This window comes from Trachemys scripta, chromosome 2, assembly GCF_013100865.1.
Source record: "Trachemys scripta elegans isolate TJP31775 chromosome 2, CAS_Tse_1.0, whole genome shotgun sequence".
NCBI classification, from domain to species: domain Eukaryota; kingdom Metazoa; phylum Chordata; order Testudines; family Emydidae; genus Trachemys; species Trachemys scripta.
In genome coordinates, this window is record NC_048299.1 from 88,512,244 (window position 1) to 88,536,315 (window position 24,072).

The window sequence follows — 24,072 nt, forward strand, 5'->3', positions numbered from 1 at the left end:
AGCTAAAGATAGGTGCCTAAATCCATATTTTAGCAACAAAATCAGCACTCAAAATGTTAAAATATTCGCTTAGAAGCCTCACACGGGCATTGTGTGGATTTATTAGCCAATATTTGTAAGGTAATTTGTAAAGGTAAAGACTTATATTAGTACTACATATGTATATAGTATTATTATTATAGAATGGTATCAAAAATTAGAGATGGAAAATAGAACATTAGCTCATCCAGTCCATCTCCCTTCTGTGGATAGATTGTTCCTTATACAGTATTGCCCCATGCTATCTGCAGTACTGCCCTTCATTCCCAAGCATTTTAACCATAGGTATTTCCAATTGTAAAGACTAGGAAAGGGAAAGTGCAGTCAGCATAAAATGTGCATATAGCATATGCTAGGGAACATGTAAAAGCAAACATACAAAACCATTAGTATTGGTGCATCAACATTTATTCCCGTACAGTGGAATGTTGAATGATCTTATAATATGAAGGAATGGTGCAAATTCTATGTAGCAAATAATTTTTACACTTTTTCTTTAATATCAAAAAAGCTATGGATAAAAGTTTGATTTTAACAGATGTAAAATAATATGTAATGCTGCTATAATTTCTAAATAGCAGTGTTTTATTCAACAAACACACTTATGCTCACAATATTGTATGCTCACAACAAAGCTTGTTAAAGTGAAGTATCACAGCTACAGTGCTGGTTTAACAATGCCATGTTAAGAATGTTGATCCTTTTTTAATAATTATACTTACATGTATTCACCAGCTTTCTTTTAGGGGTTAACTTGAGATTGATATGAAAACAAAGCATTAGAATTTCCACAATGCTCTAAAAGCATACTATTTTAGAAGCTTTTTAAAAATATTGAATTTTTTGCTTATGCTTGATTAGGTCAGTATTTTCAAACTTGGGTGTCTAATTTAGGCACCTCAAGGGAAATCCTGGCTCCACTGAAGCCAATGGGAGTTTTACTATTGACTTCAATGGAAAGAGGATTTCATCCATAATTTTTATTTAGGCACCTAACTATGTGGCCTGAGTTTCAGAGAAGCTGATCATCCCCCATTTCACTGTAATCAATGGGAACTATGGGTGCTCATCACTTCTGAAAATTAGTCCACTTGGGTGTCTAAACATAGATCTGGGACCCAATTCTGCAAGGTTGAATTCCTGCATCTGCACAAAGACAATGGCTGGAGGTGCCTAGCTTAGGATGCCCACATTTGGACATTTTGGCTGGATCTTTTTGTCACTTTGTTCTTCTAGTTGTGTAAATACACAAAGCACACATTTATTGCCACTCAGGGGTCTCGCAGCTAGAAATTGCACACATGAAAAGTTCATAGCTTGCACGCCAGCGAGCTAGCAGATTGTGCTGCACAGGTATGAGCATGGCTAACGAAAGTAATATTTTTGCTGGGTGCTATTTGGATTTATTTGTGCATCTTTTGTTTCTTGTGCTAGAACATTTTGTTATCAAGTCAGGGTGACAAATTATGCCCTCAGATAAAATGCATGCAACCTTCATTAGGATTCCTACACTAACTTAGATCAGCATACTAATTTGTTGACACGATAAATTGGTAGACATGCAAAGGATTTTTTTAAACTTGGGTTTGTTTTTGGTTTTTTTCTCCTTCTTATTTAAGATGGGTAAAGAAGGCAGGAAAGCTTGTCTGCTTGCTTGTTTTTAAGAATGGTATTTTGCCCCTTAAAAAATAGAAAATATCAGCGGTGTTAAGTCTAGTATTTTTTGGTTTTGCTGGAAGATTTTGGGGGTTCTCTGAGACATTTGTTATGAGCTCTAACACCTTAATTAAAGCTCAGAGGCACTAAAACTTTAACAGCCAAATGTTTAGTATGCAATGGCATTAAATAGGTGTTAGCAAAAAGCAGAGCACCCCCGTAGCAATGACTTGAGCCAGGTAGAGTGCAGTCAGGAGCAGTGTAAACTGCACCCCAGAGTTGTGCCAATGTACCTCATATTTAAGTTACCTCACCTTTGCGATTTTAAATCCTGACCCAGCAAAGCATTTAAGCACATGCTTATCCTTAAGCACATGAGTAGCTGCATCAGCGTTGTCCTGGTCCTTGTTCAATACAACGAGTGCCTTCCAGTTGTGCCAAACTGTGTGGTAGTTTAGAGGAGTTTATGAACAGGGAGTAGCAATCTCTTTTCCTTGTGTGATCTAAGCAAAATTTAAAATCAGGTCTCCAGTGGTAAAATGGCTAATTGCCCACTTTACTCCTGAGATACACTAGTCCCTCTCTTGAATATTTTAACATCTGCACTACAGAGTAACTTAAGGGCATGTTTACAGTAACAGAATAATATGTTTTCCCTCCAGTTGTTTTAAATCACTTTTCATAACAAAGCCATATTTCAGCAAATGGCAAACCTGTAAATTTTACTGTTATGCACTCTATAGGTTTGTTTCACTTTAATTTGTTCCTTTTAAAAACATTGATTTTTTTCATCTAAATGTTTAAATATATTTAAAGTTATAACAACAGAAGCCAGCCTGAAGTACAATAAAAAATTAAATGTTTCCTTTTGATGTGTTTTTGCTACACAAACACACACAGTTCAAACACTAATAATGTAAGCATATTTATGGCACACACATAAAAAAAACTGGATAATGCATATCCAGATGTTTATTGGTAAACTATGCATTCGACTGCTCTGAATATGATAAGCGCCATCAATCAGCTTTAATATGCCTACCACACATCGGTGCAAACCTACAATCTATGGTTTGCAGTGGCTTAAAATAAAAAGCAAACATTTAAAAGTAAAGTGCTACAAAAAAAGTCTATGCAGAATACCGCAGTTGATGAGTTCTGGAGTAATACACATACCACTCAAGCCAGCTTGTGACCCTCATCATGCAAGAAAGTCTTTCCTTAAGGAAATTCATAACTCATACTTTTTTGGGGGTTGTTTGTTTCTGGTCATTTCTTATTTTAGTGGTCTTTTTGGGGGTCCCCAGCACTTGGCTGGTGTTCTTAGTGTTCAATTTTGGTGCACCACTCCGACCAGTGCGTCCAACGTTTTGATTTTTATCATGGGCTGTTCGCACCTTTTCTTGCAGTCTCTGTTCCCACCTCTAGGGAAATAATGTCAAAACAAAACACTTAGAGATGTTACCACATTCTGAGTTAATTAGTAAAAGCTAACAAACTGTGAACTCTAGTGCAGCTCTCAGTAGCTTAATATTTTACTCTACTTACTGTCAATATGTCACCAATGTCTACAGTAACAGCCTGGTCCTGTATTCTTTGTGCAGTCAATTCCCATTGATTCAGTGATATTGTCAGTGAAATTGGCGCAATAGATAGCGACATACTATGGCCCTTACCCTGCAAAGGGACCTACACATGCAAAACCTAACAACTTCTTGGGACTTCAGTGAAGTCAGTAGGCATAAGGGTCTGTATGTGCACACACCTTTGCAGGACCACTACTAAATGACTTACATAACATGCCTACTTGGCCTATTGTTTCAGCTAAGTGGAGAGCAGCCTATCCTTTAAAAGTATATATATATACACATGATATATGTAAACATATCACCATATAGGAAAGTTGTATTTAATTTATGGATTAATCTTTTCACTAGACTAGAAATAACAGGGCTGATGTTAGCAATAAGCCAGCTAGATGACCACCTAAGCCACTAAATTTTTAGGGGTACAATGTGACACCTCTGAAGGACAATGTGTGTGCAGTTTTGCCTAGCGTTGACGAAATATCTAACATCAGCCCTGTGAAGTGTTGCAGAGTGACAGAGTCTTGTGTTATTCAAGAAGAACCACATACAACCATTAAACAACATCAAAAGTACCAGTTGGTACTTAGGGTTATCATATTCAAAAGCAACAGGTTTAAATGGTGATTATTACCTGTACTCTGGACAAAAATATACTAATCTCTGAAAAAAATACAGTGAATAAGCACCACAACTTGTAAGATATCCATGAAACATTTAGTGGTCTAAATTATTGTTTAAGCAGGTTTTGAGATGTCTAATTATGTATTCAGACATGACAAGGTGCTATCTGAAGGCCATTAAATTACACCATGGGTCAGAGAGGAGGCATGAGGTTAAAGGCTAAGTGTTTTCAAATGCCCAAGTCATATGTTAATATTTCCATAAATCACAGCCTGTGCTGCCTTATTGCTATTATAATCTAGTTTTACTTTTTTCTCATTTCCTTTTCTTTAAGACTCTTTTTAAAGTGTGTTTCCCCATTTCATAGGTAGTCAAAGGACTGGAGAAAAAGAATAATAAAACGTAGCAGACACACAGCTGCCTCAAAGAGTTGATTGGTAACTTAAAAGCTGCTTTAGTGAAAAATGAGCCTTCTTTCTCTCCTCCCTGGCATTCTCCAGCCAGCCAATAATTAAAAGCAAAAAAAAAATGTATGATCTCAGCCCATTATTTAATTCTTTGTAAACTTTTTTCAGAACTAAGAGGCAAATCCTGCCTCCAATTTCTAATGTGCTCAGGCTCCATGTTGAGCACAGCTGAATCAGGATTCCATAACACCCTAACACCATGGTGGATCTCTGCACTGGGACTTACAGGAAGATTTGTGAGCAGGCCGGGGGTGGTGGTCAGTGACCTTGTAAAGTCAGGGAAAAGTGCGCTATGTCTACTCCTCCTCCCCATGCTGAAGGAGGTACATTGTAGCTGCACAGGCATCCAGGCCAGTTAAGGTCAAGTCCCCAGCGCATTGAAATCAATGGGGCGACTCCCAATGAGTTCAGTAGACTTTGGGTAGGGACCTTGGTGCGTAGGAGTCCATGCCTCAGTCCTGCAATGTTTCTAAATGGATCAAAGCCTGTTTACATTGGCTTTATTCAGTGCAACAGGATTTGGCCTTACTCTCATATTCACTTTTTAATGAGCACTGTATACTTAACAATGATAGGTTATCATTCATAGGTTAATGCATTAGCAACTATATGAAAATAATTCACAATTTCATTGTTGTAACAAATCAGTGTTTAAGAAAAGAACACTAACAAAACATTTATATATTTGAAATAGTTTAGATTTTTATTAAATGTTTATAGATTAAATGTTTATAGATGTTTGTTATAAAAATTGTTTTTGTCTAAGAAAATTATAAACATATAAATGTCTCACCATGAGAGACCCTCTCCAAAATTTAAGGCCAAAATAGTCAAACTTACACACTTAAGTTTAGTCATCTAAATAGTCATCTAAATAGAAGTCCTGACTCACAGTGGTGCTAAACACCTTCACTGAAGACAGTAGTAGCTGCCACTGCTCAATATCTCTGAAATTCAGGTCATTTATTTAGGTGCTCAAATAGATTTTGATGGCTGACTTTCTATTAAGAATGTAAGAATTACTTTAATTGGTTATACTTACCTTATATCTTTTATCTAGCTGATCCTTCCATTTTTCAACTAAACATCCATCAAGAAGCATCAACCTAAAATTTTTAAAAGATGAAAATGTGAGCTATAGCTAGTTTCATATATACGAGGTAACTAAAAGATATGATCCCTGATTTTGTATGCTTAGTCATCATTCCAGTTGATTTACCGTAGACAAGAAATATTTTCCAAAATGACCCCAAATTTAAGTTTTCTACAAATAAACTTTTACAAAACCTAAGACCAACAGAAATGTTTCCATATATTAATTTTTAAATTCGAATGAAAACATTGTTTTAAAAAATATCAACGTTTCCCTGACATGTTTACAACCCATACAACATAGGCATTGTGCTGGTGCCTATGAAACACTGGGCTGTAGTCCACGAAAGCTTATGCTCTAGTAAATTTGTTAGTCTCTAAGGTGTCACAAGTACTTCAGGATCTGTGTCCTTACCTGCAATAGTGCTGTAGGTGAAAGATACCCCAGCTTCACCAGGTATAAGGAAGAACGATGGGTTGGGTAGCATGTCCCATGACACTCCATTTAATTTATCTCTCTCTCTCTAACTATATCTGTATTGTGAAGGACAGCACAAGGCCCAATCATTTTAGTTTCTCACTGGGACATTTGCTGGGCAGAAACTGAATGCCTCCATACCCCCACTGCCAGACAGAGAGGGTCTCTATGCTGGTCCAACACAGGCTGCAGCCGAGGACCATGGTGGGTTGGGCTAGAGGAAAGGCAGTCAGATCTGAACTTATGTGGCTCCAGTGGCTCTATCAGACAGTGACAGAGAGGGGCTTCTGCTGTAACTCCAGCTGGGAAATGTCACCAGGAGAAAAAGTACATATGATTATACACTGTGGTATAACGATTTCATTGGCACTTATTTATGACAATTGTATTACTCATGAGAAACATAATCCTCTGAAGCAGCTGGTAAAGACCACTATCAGACACAGAATAATAGTTTAGATGGGCCACTGGTTTGATCCAGTAGGACAATGTTAATACTCCCATGTCCCTAACCACAAATGAGTCATGCAGGTATAATAATTTTATACCACACTTTCCAATCTTACATTTTGTTTGTCTTGCATAACTGCATGTCACTCTGCAGCCTAGAATGTCTGTTGAGTCAGTCTGAAGTAATGGAAACAGCTACAAGCATGGTTGACAGCTCTTTTTCAGAATATCTCCAGCAGGGCTTAAATTCTTATAGAGTATTTCCAGGAGCCCCCCAACCCCAGCTCAACATGCAATAAACACTCCAGGGGAGTTGAAAACATTTACCAGCATTCTGCTCCAGACAGCTCCAACTGAATTTAAGCCCTGATCTCCAGGTTCAATCATCACTGGGATTTGCTGTCTGTTACCATTCAGTTTTTAAGCTCTCAGCCATGTTGATTTTATGAATTACACCCACTTAGTGTACAGCCATAGTAAGGCATGTATTTACGCCAGGCTAAGAATCCTAGAGTATTGTGATATCAGAGATAACTCAATCAATTACCAGCTGCTAATTTGCATGCAAGAATTTCATTGGTTGTATGAGGGAGACTGCACAGATGGTGGACTACTTGACCCAAATGCCACACCCATGCAACAGCACAGTCTTTCAGCTACTAGTATTTGAATTTTTTTTCCCCTGTAAAGCTGGCTGGCCATAATACAAGAGTGCTATAGTACAGGACTCAGAATGAGAAAAATAAAATTGTAACTACAGAATGCTGGAAGCGTCTAACAAAAGCTTAAAATAATTTTATCTAAAAATCATAATGTCACAGTTTTAAGGTCTGACATCTCACAAACTAGAAACGTGTTGTTGTCTCACTCGGAGACTGGGATTTCCAAACCTCCATGCTATAAAGCACACATTTCAGACCCTCATTGATCATGAGATATCGGACCTTAAATCAATTGACTGGTCGAGGCACTGCAATAATTTTCCAGACTTTGCAGATATCAATTAAGATGCACGCACTAATCAGCCGAAGAAAGCAAAACACTGATATAAATACACCTGATTCCATATGACATTTAACTGCCAATTGGGGATCTGCACTACCTAATATAGGGCCTGAGTCTGCACTGCCTTGCACCCTAGGTAGTCATGTACACAGTGCAAAGTGAGTATAAAATGGTACCATGCGGAGTTGGTAGCATTTTACACCCACTTTGCAGAGATGTAAATGACTACACAGATAGCAATGCAGTGGAGAATCTGGCCAGTATTATAGACCACTCCTTCCCTCCTCCAGTATTGACTATAGAAAAAATAGTAGCATTAAACTGAAGGGGAAATCATTATAAATGAAATCACAATGTGATATTTCCTTCAGTGCTGATGTCACTTTGGCTCAAAACTAGTTATTGGGTGAAATCCTGGTTCCAATTAAATCAGGTGTTTGCCATCAACTTCAATGGAGACAGGATTTTACCAGTTGTGATTTCTGACATTTTAAAAAGCCACTGTAATGCAAAACCTTCTGTTTACATACAACTGAGTTCAACAGGAAACATATAACAGTTTTTTTCGAATCCATTTTAGTAGAGCATATGAAAATAAAAACCTCAATGAACTTTCCAAATCATTCACAGCATATTTGGTAATTAGCTTGGTTTTCCACAGTAATAAAAAAGCAGATGGTGACCTTTCACTGTTTTTCTCTAACTAGTTCCTGCCGGGTAGTTTGGGGTGGTTAGCCCAGTGGGGCAATAACTTCAGATAAAGTTGCAGTGGCCACATTTTACCATGCTACATGTCTGAGTCTCGTTTCCATGTACACATCAAAGTTTGTAAGTATGTGTTGTAGATCAGAGTTCAGGTTGCTTATGAAATGTGTAAGTGAATTTTGAAATGTTAATGTTGCTACCTGAAGCCATGGACTTGTAAAAGTAATAGAATATTTATATATATTCCCCTGAACTGTGTATGGGATACTAATCAGGGGAATTAAACTCGGCACTAGGTTCACATTTGCTTCTGAACAGAGAAAATGGCCTTTACTTTCTTGCTTGCTTGCCTGCTTTCTATTAAATTTGACTACAGTAAATTTCTGCACTGCATTGTAATTGCTTACCTTGAATGCCTTTCATAACACATAATGAGAACATCTTGATTTGGGAGAAGATGTGGACACTGGCAGGATGAATTAGTAAGAAGAGGCACTTGAGACCGAGGAATGGGTATTGAAGATTTAAGTATCTCTTTCACGTCAACCACTGTAGTTATTTCATTGCAGCTACCTCTCTCTACACCCTTTACTTTAGCATGAATAACTGCAAGTAGGAAAATATATATGCAAGGACAATTATAATATAAATTAATAAGAACTATTCATATGAGTAAAAGTTGTTTTTTCAGTCCCTACATGTTATTATTTATGATTAGCTAAAAATATTTGTCATAAAGATTTACCATGAAATCCACACTGTTTTAAATAATAAACCATTTAAACTACTGATGTCTAGATGTAATCTAGACACTGAATACATTTTCCAGGTGTAAATTAATTACATCAAACACACTGAAAAAACTATGATTTTAAATGAAAAGCTGAAAAATTAATAGGATAAGGTTTTCACAATGTATATAGTTTATACTGTCTTCCTTCAAATAAAAGTCTTTGAGAAACTGGTTTAAAAGTGGTATCTCAACTGTGGATTTTACACAGAATAGAGATCCAGATACAATATCCATTGACTCTTGTTACCTAACTATATAAAGGAGAAATTAAGATTGTATTTGGGCTCTGGAGTGCTAAACATCCTGAAGAAAACTATACACCTACGTGGATTTAAGAAAGGGCCACTCATTACTCTCAAAGGACACACCTGATCAGCGGCACATCCTATACCTGAGCTGTGTCTACAATTTCTTTTTTAACATTTTTAATTCCATCTTCAATAAACAACATTAGTAACTAGCAAATTCTAGAAATATAGTAAGGTTTCACATATAGAAGGAATAATATCTATTGAGAACAGTAGCTATAACACAATCTGTGCTATCTGTGTTAACAGTAACTATATCAAAATCTGTAGCATCCACATAGTGTTTTAGGGATATTGGTGACATTATCAAAAGCATTTAAGTGACTTAACAGTCTATGTCCCATTTTCGAAAGTTACTGAAACATTATGGGATTTAGGGTCCTATGCAACTTAGATGCTTTTGAAAATGTCTACCCATAATCTTTACATGAATTTTTAGTTGGAAATTTGCTTTACAATTAAAAAGGTGAAGACTTCATATAGACTTACTATAAAACATGATTGTTGTTGGGAACTGTTTACAAAATAAGCTATAATATCATAGCTAAACCCAGATAACCATCAGTGATTCTTTTGTATTTACAGCTGAACAGTACCCACAATCAACTGGAAGAATGAGTTAGTTGCAGTGCTTAATTTGTGCCAGGACTTGCCAGCACTGAGTCCCAGCACCTCTAGGCTTGGCAGTTCACAGCTCTGGCACCTCTGGCTTACTGCATCAGTTATTAATTTAAAAATATTGCTTGAGTCCCTGCACCTCTTTCATTACAAATTATTGGTTAACTGCATATATTATTTAAAGGGGATTTCTAGCAAAACTGGATTTGTACTTCAACTTTTCTCCCATATTATCTCCCCATCCAACTTCAAATGGTAACTCTCCTATTGATTTCACTGAGGGCAGAATAAGGCCCTGCATCCCAAAGCTAAAATCCTGAATACAAACGTAGCCAATCGAATGCAGTGTTTTCAGGTCTTTTAATTGTAGGACCAGTACCAGCAGTCTTTCTTCACGCAACACTCCTGTTGAAGTCAATGGAAACAGGATTGGGCCAAACATGATTTTAAAAATTCTATTTCAGTTCAGAATATAAGTTACCATACATATTTATATACACTCACAGAGTATAGATGTATGTATATATTACACAATGCAGAATCTCAATGTTCCATCAAATGGTAGTGTGTGTTGCAGAGAGATAGATTAGGAAATTAGATATTAGAAAATATTAATGTTTCATAAAAGTGCATCAAAATGCAACAATTTAAAACAAATGTATTTACAGTTTGCTTTATAAAGTTAATGTCACAACTGTCTTGCTAATAGCAAACTGAATTTGAATTAAACGATTATTTAACAACAAAGACTTAAGCATGTACCCAAACATTTTTGTTTTAATTTGATATTGAATATAATACATTTTTAAACTGCCTATTGTGTGATATCCATAGTTTAAAATAACCAAATTAAAATAATATCCCTCCCAGAAACAGTCACTGTAAACTTGCAGTAAATCATAATATTACATATTAAATTAATAGCTCACTTTGCATTCACTGTTAATCATGCAGATTTGTTATTGAAAGAAAAACTAAATTATAAATAAATATTTTGAGTTCCTCTGGTCAGAAATCCTTTTTGTGGCTGGGCACTTGTATTGTCAAAATTTCATACACTGTATAATAAAACCCATGGGCCAGATCTCAGCTGGTGTAAGTTGTCACGGCTCCATGGACTTCAATAGAGCTATGAAAATTTACATAAGTTAAGTATCAGAGGGGTAGCCATGTTAGTCTGGATCTGTAAAAAGCAACATGTGTCTGACGAAGTGGGTATTCACCCACAAAAGCTTTTGCTCCAATACATCTGTTAGTCTATAAGGTGCCACAGGACTCTATGTTGCTTTTTACATAAGATAAGGATCTGGCCATTGGTCTCTAATGGCTAGTATGCAAAATATAGTAAATATTCTATGACTTAATTTGTGACTAAATAAAACAAAAAAGTTGCTTTTCAACCTTTTCATGTCTCTCCAATTTCATTGTTTTCACATGAACTCATTTCATGGAGTGAGAACAGCACAATAGTGCTTACTTGATCAATCAAGATTCCAATTTATTCCAGCTGAAATGGCAAAATAAAAATTGCAATTCATAGGATCTCTGGCTATTTTGTTACTTGTCACTAGACTGAGTTGCATTAAACAACGTCAGGAAAATTTAGAAACGGCTCACATGGCCCTCTCCATTTTTGTTAAACACTCTGTCCCACTACGTTTTGTTAGACCGGTCTGTATTCTAAAAATACTACAACAATTTAGCGATTTTAATGACCATTTTAGTTCTAGATATTTGTTTCTTGTTTTTCGGGAAAATAAGGTTTCAGGCGCAACATCTTTTAAAGTGCCAGATAAAAGTGATTCTTTATGATTCATTTATTGATTTAATCTTAAAACCTACGATGCGGCTTGTCATGGATTACAAGTAAGAGGAGCTATAATAATTTGATAATATCAAAAGAACCAGGGGGAGGGAACCAGAAGATAGTGCGATTCTAGGGAAATTTTACCAAGAGTTGAAAATGAAATTATTTCACTGGTTGACTTACTGTAGCTGTAGTTTTTGGTCAGGTATGTTGTTAGGGTAGGCTTTATCTTCCGGCACTTGCATCGAGCTTCAAAAAAAAATCATAAGGAAAAATTACAAATTAATGTCAATTACAGAATTATTTTCGAGAGAAATAAAGGGGAACCTTTAGGAAGACGCACCCTGGTTTAGATTCTTGCAGTTAGACTCTTGAGGTTTTTCTTGCACCATTACATCTTGAGTAAAATCCATCCACTTCACATCTATTTAAAAACATACACAATAAAATTTGCACAGAATTTGGTTTATGCTACCGAAAAGAAATGAACACAAGAAGATAAACGAAAAAAATCATCTCTGATATTTCCGGAATCACTTCACTAGCATACACATCTTGGGGAGCATTTAAAATAGTTAATCTTTCCTAAAAAACATTGATTCACTATATTTTCGAAAATATGTCTGCATCAGGTCTTATACTTGGTTTTTTTTAACAGCACTGTAAATTGTTTAAAAGAAAGGAATAAAATCTGCAATATATCATTGTATGGCTGCTAGTTCGATTCGTGGACAAAAGCCTGGTGTGTAGTTTTGTGTATTGCACTGCCAATTTGACATTTAAATTTGAAAGGCGTACTTAAACATCACTATTCAATGTTCACTTATGCCTAACTCTGAATCATCTCTCGTTTTGACTGGTAACACCAGTGAGATTTGGAGAGGATATTGGAGTCCTTCTGCCCAGATTGGCTTTTCAGTGTTCTCAGAAAAGCTGCCTGCCCATAGGAAATTCAATCTCTTCTTGTTTGGGTTTGTTTGTTTGTTGCTGAGAAGTCTTTTTTTTTTTAAAGACAAACATTTACCCGAGAGACTAGTTGCAGTCCTCGCCAAAACCTGTCCCTCTGTGTTATATTTGAGAGATAGATTGCCCGACACAGTGCTGGAGCTTCTGGAGCTCTGTGCTTTTGGAACCCATTTAACTAAAGCTTTCTGCTTTCCAGAGACTTGGTGAAGAAGGGCACAAATCTGAATTCAAAATTGCCATCTTATAATCAAGGTTCTCTACCCAATGAGCCCTGCCTTAGTGTACCCCCCCCCCCCACCACACACACACACACAAACACTGATCCCTCCTCACCTTCAGGGACATCGGTGACTATGGCTTCAGGGGATATGCAGACCCCTCGGTCGTACACAGGCAGGTCATCGCAAGCCAGGCTTTCGGGCCAGCTGTGGTTGTACCTCTTCATGATGGGCTCGCATCCATCTCGGGCTCTTTGGCACACCGATTTGCAGGGCTTGATTGGGTCGTGGAGGAACTCCAGGGTGCAGATAGGGGCATACATGGCGCACAGGAAGAAGCTGAGCACCTGGCTGCAGCTGATGTCCACCAGCTCCTGATACTGCTCGATGGCCAGGATGGCATTCTCCTGGGTACTGTGGTGCAGGTGATTGGGCATCCTGGTGATGTTCCAGGGCATGGTCTTGCACATGGGGATGCGCACAGCCTCGCAGGGGGCACCATGCACCCCCATGCTGACCCTGAGCCACAGGAAGAACGCTGCCAAGGTTGCTAGCATTTTCCCAGCCTTTAGCGGCGGGACTAACGTTTGGCGCTCCGGAGATTCTCTGCTTCCTCTCACGAAGTCTTGGGTAATCAGTCTCACAGGCTGATCCTGTCGCTCATTCAGCTTTCAGTGGAAAGAGCTAAAGAGATGCTGGTCTATCCCCGTTCCCTATCACTTTGGCACATAAAAACCACTGGCAAAGATGAACTTCTAGATTTCCTTGTGCCTCAGTGCTAAAAAGACACAGAGCTTCTCTCTTGTTCCAAAGTTCAAGCTATCTGAGACTTACAGACAGCCATGGAAATTGTAGGGCCATATTTATACGAGTGCCACAAGTGACGTGGGGGTTGAACTTTCTTCTTGGCAGCATCGTTCACTTGGTGTGTGTGTTTGTTTTTCTTTTCAGACAGGGTGACATCACCTCCACTCGGTTTAATCCCAGGGCGACATCACTAAATTTCTCATTGCGTCTCAAGATAAATTTCAACAAGCCATTCAGTGTTGATCTGTGCAATAAATTCTTTCAAGACGAGAGAGAGAAAAAAGCGCTTCCCTCATCTACCTCGGGTCTGCAAATTCAGTCGCAGAATTAAGAGAGAGGGAGGGGAAGTTCAATAGGAGCAAGGACGATACTCTTTTATGCCCTTTTCCTACATTTTCAAAGAGACAAAGCACAGAAACTTTTGCCGCTTTGAAAAAAGGTTGCTATTATTTCTGTCTATTCTAACTATTACGCAGTTACTGCAATGGCTCCAGAGGTAGATACGGCATGTGAAACTTAGACTTCACAAAACAAACATGAAATATACAAACTGGTCAATTACTTTTTTCTGGAAACGAACTTGGCTGGGACAGCAGCAGCAGCCGATCCGAGCCTGGAGTGAACCTCAGTGCACAGCTCCAATTGTCGTGTTGCACCTGCTGTTGCTGCTATGAGAAATCCCATTAGCTACCCACTTCGCCCTAGTAAAATCTCCACCCCACCCCCCCCATAAACCGGATCAGCAAAGGAATAGGTGGGAGGGAAAGATACGATATTATTTAAAGTTTTTCAAAAGCACTTTGTGTCACAAACCAGCAGCCGCCAGGGTTTTAGAAAACAGTGCAGACCGTTCACATTCGAGTCGTTTTGTCCCTTTCATTAGTCTGAACCCAGAGGCTTTCATTTGACTAAATTCTACGGTTACATCGGTGTAATTTAGGAGTAGCCCCATAGCGTTCACTGGAATTGCTCCGGATTTACAGCTATTTAAAACAGCTGAATTTCGTCCTTGATTAAGAGGGACCAAATTCTCCCCAGTTCAACTGTGCAACTCCGATGAGAGCAATGGCATATTGCAGTCTCTGGCATAGCGAGGATGTAACTGAAGGCAGACTGTGGTCCTCCTAGCGTAGCAATTTCCCATCCCCTCTCATTAAGATTATTTTGTAGGGTGCATTTTCAGTTGATGTGCTTTCCTGTTTGTAGTAGCAGCAGCAGCGCCCTGACCTCTAGTTCCGTGTGTGCTTTAGTAACCCATGTTGCCTCCCACCACCCTCTTTCCTAGGAAACTGCTCAGAAGACGATAAACCTAGGTCAAGGAATCTCCAAAGCAAATGGAGGAAGAACGGATATGTTTGAGGGAAAGGGGATGCTCGTATTAGTGACTGGAGAGCAAGTGTCAGGGAAAGTGAAATGTTTTCCCTCAAAAGTAACATTATAGAGAGGTCTCTCTAAGCAGATCATTCTTCAACTCCCTCCCTCCATGAGCCCCAAACACACAACAATACGACACGAATATATGTCGATATGATAAAATTGGTCTGCAGCGTCCAGTCCTTCAGGTAGTCGCTTTGCTTTGAGACTAGTAGGAGTTTGGGGTGCAGGCAAAATTGTATGCTCAAATGTGTGCGTTCACTGCCTTATACGAACCCTTGATCAGACACACGCACAAAACATAGTGCGCTGTAGCCCACGAAAGCTTATGCTCAAATAAATTCGTTAGTCTCTAAGGTGCAACAAGTACTCCTGTTCTTTTTTTTTTTAGAGGAAAAAGCGATCAGATTTGCTCACAATCAAATTCTATATCACAGATGCTCTTGCCAAAGACAAACCAAAAATATAAGGCCCAAATGGAAAGCAAGCAAACAAGAGACTTCCCAAACAAGTGGCCATTTTGCTCCTTGCTGAAAAGTGTCTACTTTCCTATTCTGGTTTATATATGGAACACGAGCATGAACGTATTTTAAACCACGTATTGTCCCCCCCCCCTTTTTTTTGCTGAATAAGAAATATGTGATCATTATAAACTGAGCAATGGCATTAACATATATATTGTTTGCTTCCCTTTTATCTTAATTAAGCCTTCAAGGAGAAAACTCACAGGGCTGAACAGAAAGAGGTATATGAAATAGCTATCAATAAAGGCTTTAAAAAGTATTTCTAGTCAGAGTCCTACTTCAGGTGCAGCGCTCCTAGCTGTGGCATTGGTATCATATGCTGCTACCCAACTATGACACTGGCATCAGATGATGTCTCCCCTCCTATTGCACTGGTATTAAATGATGTTCATCCAGCTACAGAATCGGGGCTATACCATACGCAATGCCTGTGGCAGGAAACGTATAAGGGAAGAGGTGAAATGAACGGGGAGAGAACACGAGGGAGCTGGTGGAAGGAGGCGTGTGTATCCTTGCCCATCGTGTCTGTTGTTTAAATAATTGATGCCCGGCGGGCTGCAGGCGGCACTCCGCCTCCGCAGTCCCTGCTGGCCGGAGAGAGAGAGAGAGGGAGATCAAACAGCCGCCGCCCTTGCTCAGCGTTGCACCCGCTCCTGTCTCTCTCTGCAGAATTTGCTGGGCCCTGGCTCCGCGCCTGCCGCTGCCGCAGTCAGCCAGACCCGCCTTCGCCTCCCCAGTCCGCGACGCAGAAGGGGCCAGAGAGCGAGCGGCTGCAGCTCCAGCGCCTCAGCAGCACCCGGCTTGCTCCCCTCCCCCTTCACCCCACCAGCGCCTCCGGACAGGGGCTCAGGGCGCCGGGCTCGCGCTGACAGAGGAGACACCGAGGATGGCGCGAGGCGGCGATTGCTTGGGGCAACCCCGGCTGCTGCTGCTGCTGGGCGGCCTCCTGTGCCTGCATGGCGGGGCTCTGCTGGCGGGCGCCCCGCAGGGCCGCGCTGGGCGGGGGCAGCCGCCCACCCCGTGCCAGGCGCCGCTGCAGTGGGAAGGGCGCACGGTGGCCTACGACCACAGCAGCGGCAGGAACACCAGGGCGGTGGTGTCTTACGACGGCCCCAACCAGCGCCTCCGGCTCCTGGAGGAGAGAAAGGGGCTCATCCCCTGCAAGAAGTAGGTGCTGCTGGGGCGCGCGTGCGAGCTCCACGGGATGGCTTCGCGCGGCCCCTCCTTCGGGGGGAGGGGAGAGCAGCCTTGCAGCCAGTCACTTCTGGGGAAGGGGCGGCTTGGGGCTGGAACTCCCCCTCCCTCCCTCCCTCCCTTTAGACAGTCAGTGACCTGCTGCCTCTGCAAACCTGCCCTAAACTCCTCCTCCCCCAGCCGGGCGGTGCTGGCGTTGGCGGGACAGGGAGGACCTCTCCGGAGAGTGCTGGAGCAGGGATTGGGTTGGTAAAGCTTTCAGCTGCACCCAGGGCCTGAGTCAGAGCCCATTGAAGTCAATGGGAGTATTTCCACTGACTTCAGTGGGCACTGAGACACGCCCCAAATGCCTACACAAATCTACTGGGGGGCACAATCCCAGAGACCCCCCCCCTATTCAAGGGCTTTAGCCCCACTCCCCTTCTTCCCCCCCTTCACACACCTACCAAGTGGTATAAACGCCCAGAGAGAAAGAGATTCCATTCCACTCCTCCCACCAGCAGCACATTACTCAGTTTGCAACCAGGGGATGCATTTTTTATTCCCTCCTCTCTTAGTTTCCCCAGGGTTTGTTCATCACTCTGTTGCTGCATGCTTATTATATCATTTATGCATCCCAGGCCACCGCTTTACCATTGTGCTGTGAGCCTGCCCAAAGAATGTCACAAAAATCATCTATTTCAGCCACAGTAATTTGGCAGATTTTGTAGCTCACTTTACAGCCACTCCCAAAAATTGGACTCCCACAGGTTGGTGGACATCCTGGAGCAGATTCTGCCCTGATCATTTAAATCAGATTCAGATCATTTACCGCAGTGTAAATCAGAAGTAACTTAGTTTAAGTCAGTGAAATTTCTCTGACTTTACACTGACCTAGTTGAGAGCAAGATTTGGCCTCCTGTTTTTATACTGATCTGATCAGTGATGGGTGTATGTAGTACAGTGAGATGAGGTGATTTCTGGTGGATGGTGACAAAGGGCTTCCCTTCCCCTTTCCCCCCACATTATATTTTTTTTCCTGAGGAGAGGGAGGTGATAGGGTTAAAAGCAAAGCCAGAAAGAGCCTTTTAAGTGAACTTAGCTGTCTTATCATGGTGATAGATACTTATGCAACAAGTGCCAGGAAAAGATCCATTAGGGACTTGACTGATGTCCATGCTCAATAAATATATTTTATTATATTTATCAGTGGCAGCTTGTGAATCTTACTGGGTGATTTTTCCCCTAACTAAAGAATTTTGTTTTGTTATGGAATTTAAACAGATTCCATAATAAAATAATAATAATTAATAAACGTGAGACTAGTGCAGGGGTCGGCAACCTTTCAGAAGTGGTGTGCCAAGTCTTCATTTATTCACTCTATTTTAAGGTTTCGCGTGCCAGTAATACATTTTAACGTTTTTAGAAGGTCTCTTTCAATAAGTCTATAATATATAACTAAACTATTGTTGTATGTAAAATAAGGTTTTTAAAATGTTGAAGAAGCTTCATTTAAAATTAAATTAAAATGCAGAGCCCCCTGGACCGGTGACCAGGACTCCTGGCATTGTGAGTGCCACTGAAAATCAGCTCGTGTGCCGCCTTTGGCACGTGTGCCACCTAGGTTGCCTACCCTGGACTAGTGTCTCAGGATTTTTAATACGGGGGTTTGTTAGTAAGTTTTGCCTGTATTTTAGAAGTTCTCTGGCTGTGCCTGTTTATGCAATTAAGCATAAATACTGTATTGTTAAATGGTAGTAATACGTTGCACTTATTTATCTGTATATTCATCTATATTCCACATACTGCCTTGGCATACAGGGAGTTTATTATGCTTAAAGAAAACAAAGAGTGTGTAAGTCAAGCCATTCACTGACCTAACAAAGTCACTGCCTCACCATCTTAGTTTGGTGAAAAAATAAATTTAGAAAAGGCTTGTTGGAACAAATCTTCTTCTCATGCTCTTCCACCACAATCTTAGGTTTTCCAGTGTCGGACACATGATATGGCCTGGTCTGTAGCCCTGCTGAGATCTTTCATAGTGCATAGTTCTTCCAGGAGCTGGTAAACCAACAGATGTTCCAGGGTTTGTGTTGTCAGGTGTCTGGGGGTTGCACCACTTCTGCCTATTGACTTTTGACATGCTAACTCTTGTTCAGAGGTGGTTTAAATATCTCCAGGTTGACCAATCCTTCTCCATGCCTGCAGGAAGGTGTTCAGCAATGTAGATGTGCATTTTGATGTCCTCCAAGTATTTCGAGATGAGTGTGCCATTTTCCTGTCGTGTAGCTATCGGTGATTTTTTAAGCAGTACTGTTGCAGCTATGAAGCTTTTCCGCAATTTCAGGTGTCTCACTGCCATGGTGTGGCCATTAAGGATGTTTGATATCTTTGACCTATCATAATCATTCCATTTTGCTTGTGACCATTCTCCCAATATCTGGTGGAGCGATTCTGGCAAGCACATAAAGGCTGTTCACATTTGTTGGTTTTAGGCATCCTGTGATATAGGGCAGCTGTTATTCAGCACAGGGTACACTTCTTTGCATGACCCAGTCTTTCCCACACCAGACATGCACATTCATCCGTTGAATAGCAAAGTGCAAGTGTGAGGGCTCTAAGTGTTCCTGGGTTGGTTCCCCATTCTGAATTTGCAAGCTTCCTGAATACACCTCTACCCCGATATAACTCGATCCAATGCAACACGAATTCGGATATAACGCAGTAAAGCAGCGCTCTGGGGGGCGGGGGGCTGTGCACTCCGGTGGATCAAATCAAGTTCAATATAACGCGGTTTCACCTATAACACGGTAAGATTTTTTGGCTTCAGAGGACAGCGTTATATCGGGGTAGAGGTGTATGTTGTTCCAGGTGCTAACTTTGCCTTATGTCTTCTCCACATGTGCCTTGAAGGAGAGAGCGCGGTTTAACATAATGCCATGGTAGACAGGCCAGCAGTGGGCAAGTGATACCCCATTCCAGATGATGTTGAGTTGTCTACAGGCCTCATGATTCTGAAGATGGAAGAGACTCACTAGCACAGCGGTTCTCAAACGTTAGCAACCCGAGTACCCCCATTTCGATTTAAAAATTTTCACAGACTCCCCAAGCCGGCTTCTAATTTTCCCTGCGCAACCCCCATTCAGTCCCAGGCCCTGCCCTCACTCCACCCCTTCCCCCAACACCCACCCCACCTCTTCCTGCCCCTACTCCACCCCTGCCCTCCTCTTTCCCATCTCTTTCTGCCCACTCCCCCAAGCATGCCCCGTCTCGCTCCTCCACCTCCCTCCCCAGCGCCTCCTGCACGCTGCTGAACAGCTATTCTGTGGAGTGCAGGAGGCACTGGGAGGAGCGGGGCCAGCATCCCTGGACATGACTTGAGGATCCCCTGGAGCTGGACATGACTCATGGACGCCCTGGAGTATCCTCGTGGACCCTAGTTTGAGAACCGCTGCACTGGTGTTTTGGCTGGGTTTGGCGCACAATTGGTTCTTGTTGTAATAGACTGAGAGACCAGAAAGTGCCAATGTTAATGCAGTTTCTGTCTGGGCAAGATCCTTGGCTTGGACAGCGACACAGAGGTTGTTGGCAGAGATAAAACTTCTTGTGTCAAGATAGATTAGTTGATCATTTGCAGGGCTTTGGAGCGGAGCCCAGAGCTGGAGCACGGAGGAGTGGAGCTGCAGGTTTTTGCCCGGAGCTGGAGTGGAGCCGGAGCACAGAAAATCTTGACTGCTCCACTGCTCCAGTTTTTTTTTTTTTCATTTTCAATCCAAAATGAATGATATTTAGCGAGAAAGTCCTAAAGGTGCCAAAAAGTTTCAGATTGTATAACAATTGATATTAACATCTACTTTACCACTTTACATAATATGTCACAATTATTCTCACTTCGGCTAAAATCAAGATTTAATGTACAGATACAAAATTACAAAGTTTTTTGGAGATATGTTTTATTAAAGAATCAGATAATTATCAGACATCTGGAAAAACTAACTTGCAATTTATAAATACAATTTTATATTAATGATGTATATTAAAATACTTCTTACTTCATTAAAACTGCAAGAAACATGTTAAAATATTAAAATATACTTTAATAATAATTTTGTGTAAAAAGAAAATGCGATCATTTTTGTACAGAAAATCCAAAATAAATTCGAAGTACTCAAGTGGTTAAGATATCACAAGCAGGTACATTATAAAAAAATGTAATGCTTTTGTTCATTGCTTTTCGAAGATAATAACAAAAAACATTTGGATGCGGTAGCAGGACAAGAAGATTTGGCCATGGCTTCAACAAAAAAATCAAATCTGCCCCCCATGATTGATAGCCGATTTACGGAAAAGAATCTCAACGACGTCTTTAGTTTTGAATTTGAAAAGCCCAAATTTGGGCTTTTGGGAAAAGCAAAGAAGAAATCGGCAATGTGCAAGGTGGAAAAGGAAGTGAATGGCGAGCTCAAACCATGTAGCTTCAAGACAAGTGAAGCAAGTGCTGTGAAAAGTTTCAACCTTTGGCGGCATGTAAAACGTAACCATCCTGAAAACTATGCGGCTCTGGTTACAAAAAAGGACCAGGAAGATGAGGCAAAACAGAAAGCTGATGCAGCTAGACAATGTTCATGTGGTTCTTTGAAAACTCCTGGAGAAAATATTTTTTGTGGAGATTCATCTGAAAAGAAACCCAAAATTGAGCAAACAAAACTTGACTCATATTTGAAGTCCTCAAAGGTTACGGTCACCATGGATGCCAATACTTTCCGTGAAAGGCTGATGGAAATGGTTTGCTTGAGTTCAACACCGCTCACTACCTTCAGGCTAAAGAACAAAGGATTCCAAAAAATTGCAGGTGAAATGGGTCAGCAGCTTGGCGATTCGACGGGGCATGATGCAGTTCGTCATTTAGTTGTTAGCACAGCTGAGTCTGGTCGTGAAGAGCTCAAGAAAGCTTTGGAGCAAAAATTGTGCTACCTGAAAATGGATGCGGCAACCCATGGAAACAGAAATTTCCTTGCAATCAATGTTCAGTACTACGAAGAAGGAAAAGATAAAGCTGTGGTAAAAACCTTGGACATAATCGACACTGAAGGGCGTCACAATTCTTTGTACGTGAAAAGTCAAGTAAAAGTTATTTTAGAAAAATTTGGGATCAGTGAAATGCAAGTGCTGAGCATCTGCAATGCAGCAAACATGATGTGTGCCATCAAAAATTTCAGCAAGGACAATGAAACCATTTCTACCTCTGAGAACAGGGATGGGGACAGAACTGAAGGTATTTTGCCTGAGGAAGGAACTAAAGGAATGGATGAAATTGAGCATGGATGCTGCTGTGCTGTGGGTTAATGAACCTAGTCTCATACTTCCAACATGGCTTCCTGAGGACGACTCAAAAGTCCAACTGATGAGGTATGGTATTCACACTCTTCAGTTGTCAATCTGGGATGGACTGAACAAAGAACATGCGAAGAAATTTTTGGCAAAAATTCGACAAGTCATTGTCAAACTATGAACCCCAAGTATTCAAAGTGTTCTGCTTGATCTACATGGGGTAACTCAATCATTGGATACTGTGACTCGCTGGGGTTCAACATTTGCGATGATTGATTGGCTTCTCGTTTTTCAATCTTACTGTGAACAAGTGGCTGCTGCTGGAACAAGAGAACTCAAGTTAACAAAAGCTGAATGGGACAAAGTGAAGAACGTGCGAGACCTCTTGGCAAAGCCAAACCAAACAACTGTGAATCTTCAAGCTGTCGATGTAACCCCAGGAGTTTTAATGAAGGAATGGTGAAAACTGTCAAAATTCTTGCAAGAAAATGGTGGACAAATTGCAGAAGGAATTCTATCCTCCATGCAGAAATGCGAAGGGAAGCTTTTTGATAATATTCATTTCCTTGCTGGAGTTTATGTTAACCCACGGTATCAGATTCTTCTTACCTCAAGGGAAATACCAAAGGCAAAGGAAGGGCTCCTTGATATTGCTCGACGACTTGAAAAACAAAATCTATTGCTACATTTGAACTCGGCGAAAGAGGTTGAAGAAAACGAAACACAACAAAAGGAGTCATCAACAATCAAATTTGCAGTTTTGGAAACTTCACATCCTTCAGAAATAGCAGGCTGTTCTCAAACGTCCATTTCCACTCTGAACTTGTTTGAGTGTCCATCCCTGAGACATCTTCAACCATCATGGGGAAATGGAGATAATTCAAGCATCAATTCTTCAGAAGGTGACTTCAAAAAGAAATTGGATAAACAAGAAAGACCCCAGCGAGTTTCTGTGATTCATAATTGTAATAAAGCATTATTCAAGAGAAACTTCCGGGAAGATTGTAAGGCGATTGAGTCTATTGGTAGGCTAAAAGTTAAGTCTGTTTTTGAGGCCATTCACAGCTACCCACACCACATTCAGGCTGCCTGTAGAATTGCTTCGAGCATGCCAACAACTCAAGCTAGTGTAGAGCGACTGTTTTCGGCTTTAAAGTTCATTTTAAATTTTGCGGCTGGCTATGAAAGATGACTTGATTGCTGCAATAATTTTTTACAGAATGAATTATGAATGATTCTAGTTTGTATCATTGTTGATGACATTTAAATTGTTTTAAAAGTCTGAATAAAAATAATGTTTTTTCAAAATTACAGTATGCACTTTTTTATTTAGTTAAAAATTAATTTGAGTCAGAGCGCAGAGCGGAGTCGGAGCTGGAACAGTCACTATTGCTGCTGGAGTGGAGCAATTCAAAAATTTGATTGCTGCAAATCCCTGATCATTTGTGTAGATGTTAAAGAATATGATGAGAATCCACTTGTGATAGGCTGTTTTACTATTGCCATCATTGGCTCTGCTTCCCACATAGTTTGACGTGAAAACATTGGTTCTCTAATAGAGATTGTATCAGTCGTAGGAGGTGGTGATATTTCATCACATATGTTTTAGTAGGGAGCCTTAAGTGATTCACTGTGTCGTATGGTGCTGATAGGTCAACAGACATGATGCCTGCTACCACACCATTTTCAAAACCATCTTTAGTGTATTGGGTGATGTTCAGCACTTGACTGGTGCATGACTTGCCTGGATGGAATCCATCTTGCTCTGGAATTAGGTGCTTTTCAGTGAGTGGCGATAGGCCTCTCATTATTTTCCAATTTGCCAACTGAGACTCAGGAAGACCTCTAGGGAAAACTGATTCCTGAGGTGAGGCCTTCAATTGAGAATGCCTTGTCACCACAATTGCCAACTTTCACTTGGTAAATAAGCACCCTGAGTTTCACAATAAGCCAAAAATCAAGCTAATCCCGTTTCAAAACAAGGCCAAAACAAGCCAGTCCCTAAGATCCCCAACACCCTATGTGCCTAGATCCCCCCAGCGTGCAGTATG

The 24,072-nt window shown here is 40.6% G+C and overlaps 2 protein-coding genes across 2 annotated transcripts in view; one reads left to right on the forward strand and one right to left on the reverse strand.

Moving 5' to 3' along the window:
- Positions 1-1,635: 1,635 nt before the first annotated feature.
- Positions 1,636-15,609, reverse strand: SFRP4 (secreted frizzled related protein 4). Its single transcript, XM_034761223.1, has 6 exons — positions 12,928-15,609; positions 11,972-12,052; positions 11,812-11,877; positions 8,510-8,708; positions 5,415-5,478; positions 1,636-3,119 (listed from the first exon to the last, which is right to left on the reverse strand). Exons 1-6 carry the CDS (start codon positions 13,367-13,369, stop codon positions 2,934-2,936), a joined length of 1,038 nt encoding a protein of 345 aa, XP_034617114.1. The 5' UTR covers positions 13,370-15,609; the 3' UTR covers positions 1,636-2,933.
- Positions 15,610-16,103: 494 nt separating this feature from the next.
- Positions 16,104-24,072, forward strand: part of EPDR1 (ependymin related 1) — a 53,978-nt gene continuing 46,009 nt past the window's right edge. The window contains exon 1 of the mRNA XM_034761225.1: positions 16,104-16,684. Coding sequence (XP_034617116.1) covers positions 16,404-16,684 — 281 coding nt within the window. The 5' untranslated portion in view covers positions 16,104-16,403. The remainder of the gene's footprint in view (positions 16,685-24,072) is intronic.

Excerpts from the sequence above, each read along its gene's own strand:
- SFRP4 (XM_034761223.1), bottom strand. The coding sequence starts at position 13,369 with ATGCTAGCAACCTTGGCAGCGTTCTTCCTGTGGCTCAGGGTCAGCATG. Across the intron at positions 8,709-11,811 it reads GACCAAAAACTACAGCTACA|TTATTCATGCTAAAGTAAAG; the intron begins GTAAGTCAACCA and ends TCCTACTTGCAG. Across the intron at positions 5,479-8,509 it reads TGTTATGAAAGGCATTCAAG|GTTGATGCTTCTTGATGGAT; the intron begins GTAAGCAATTAC and ends TAAAAATTTTAG.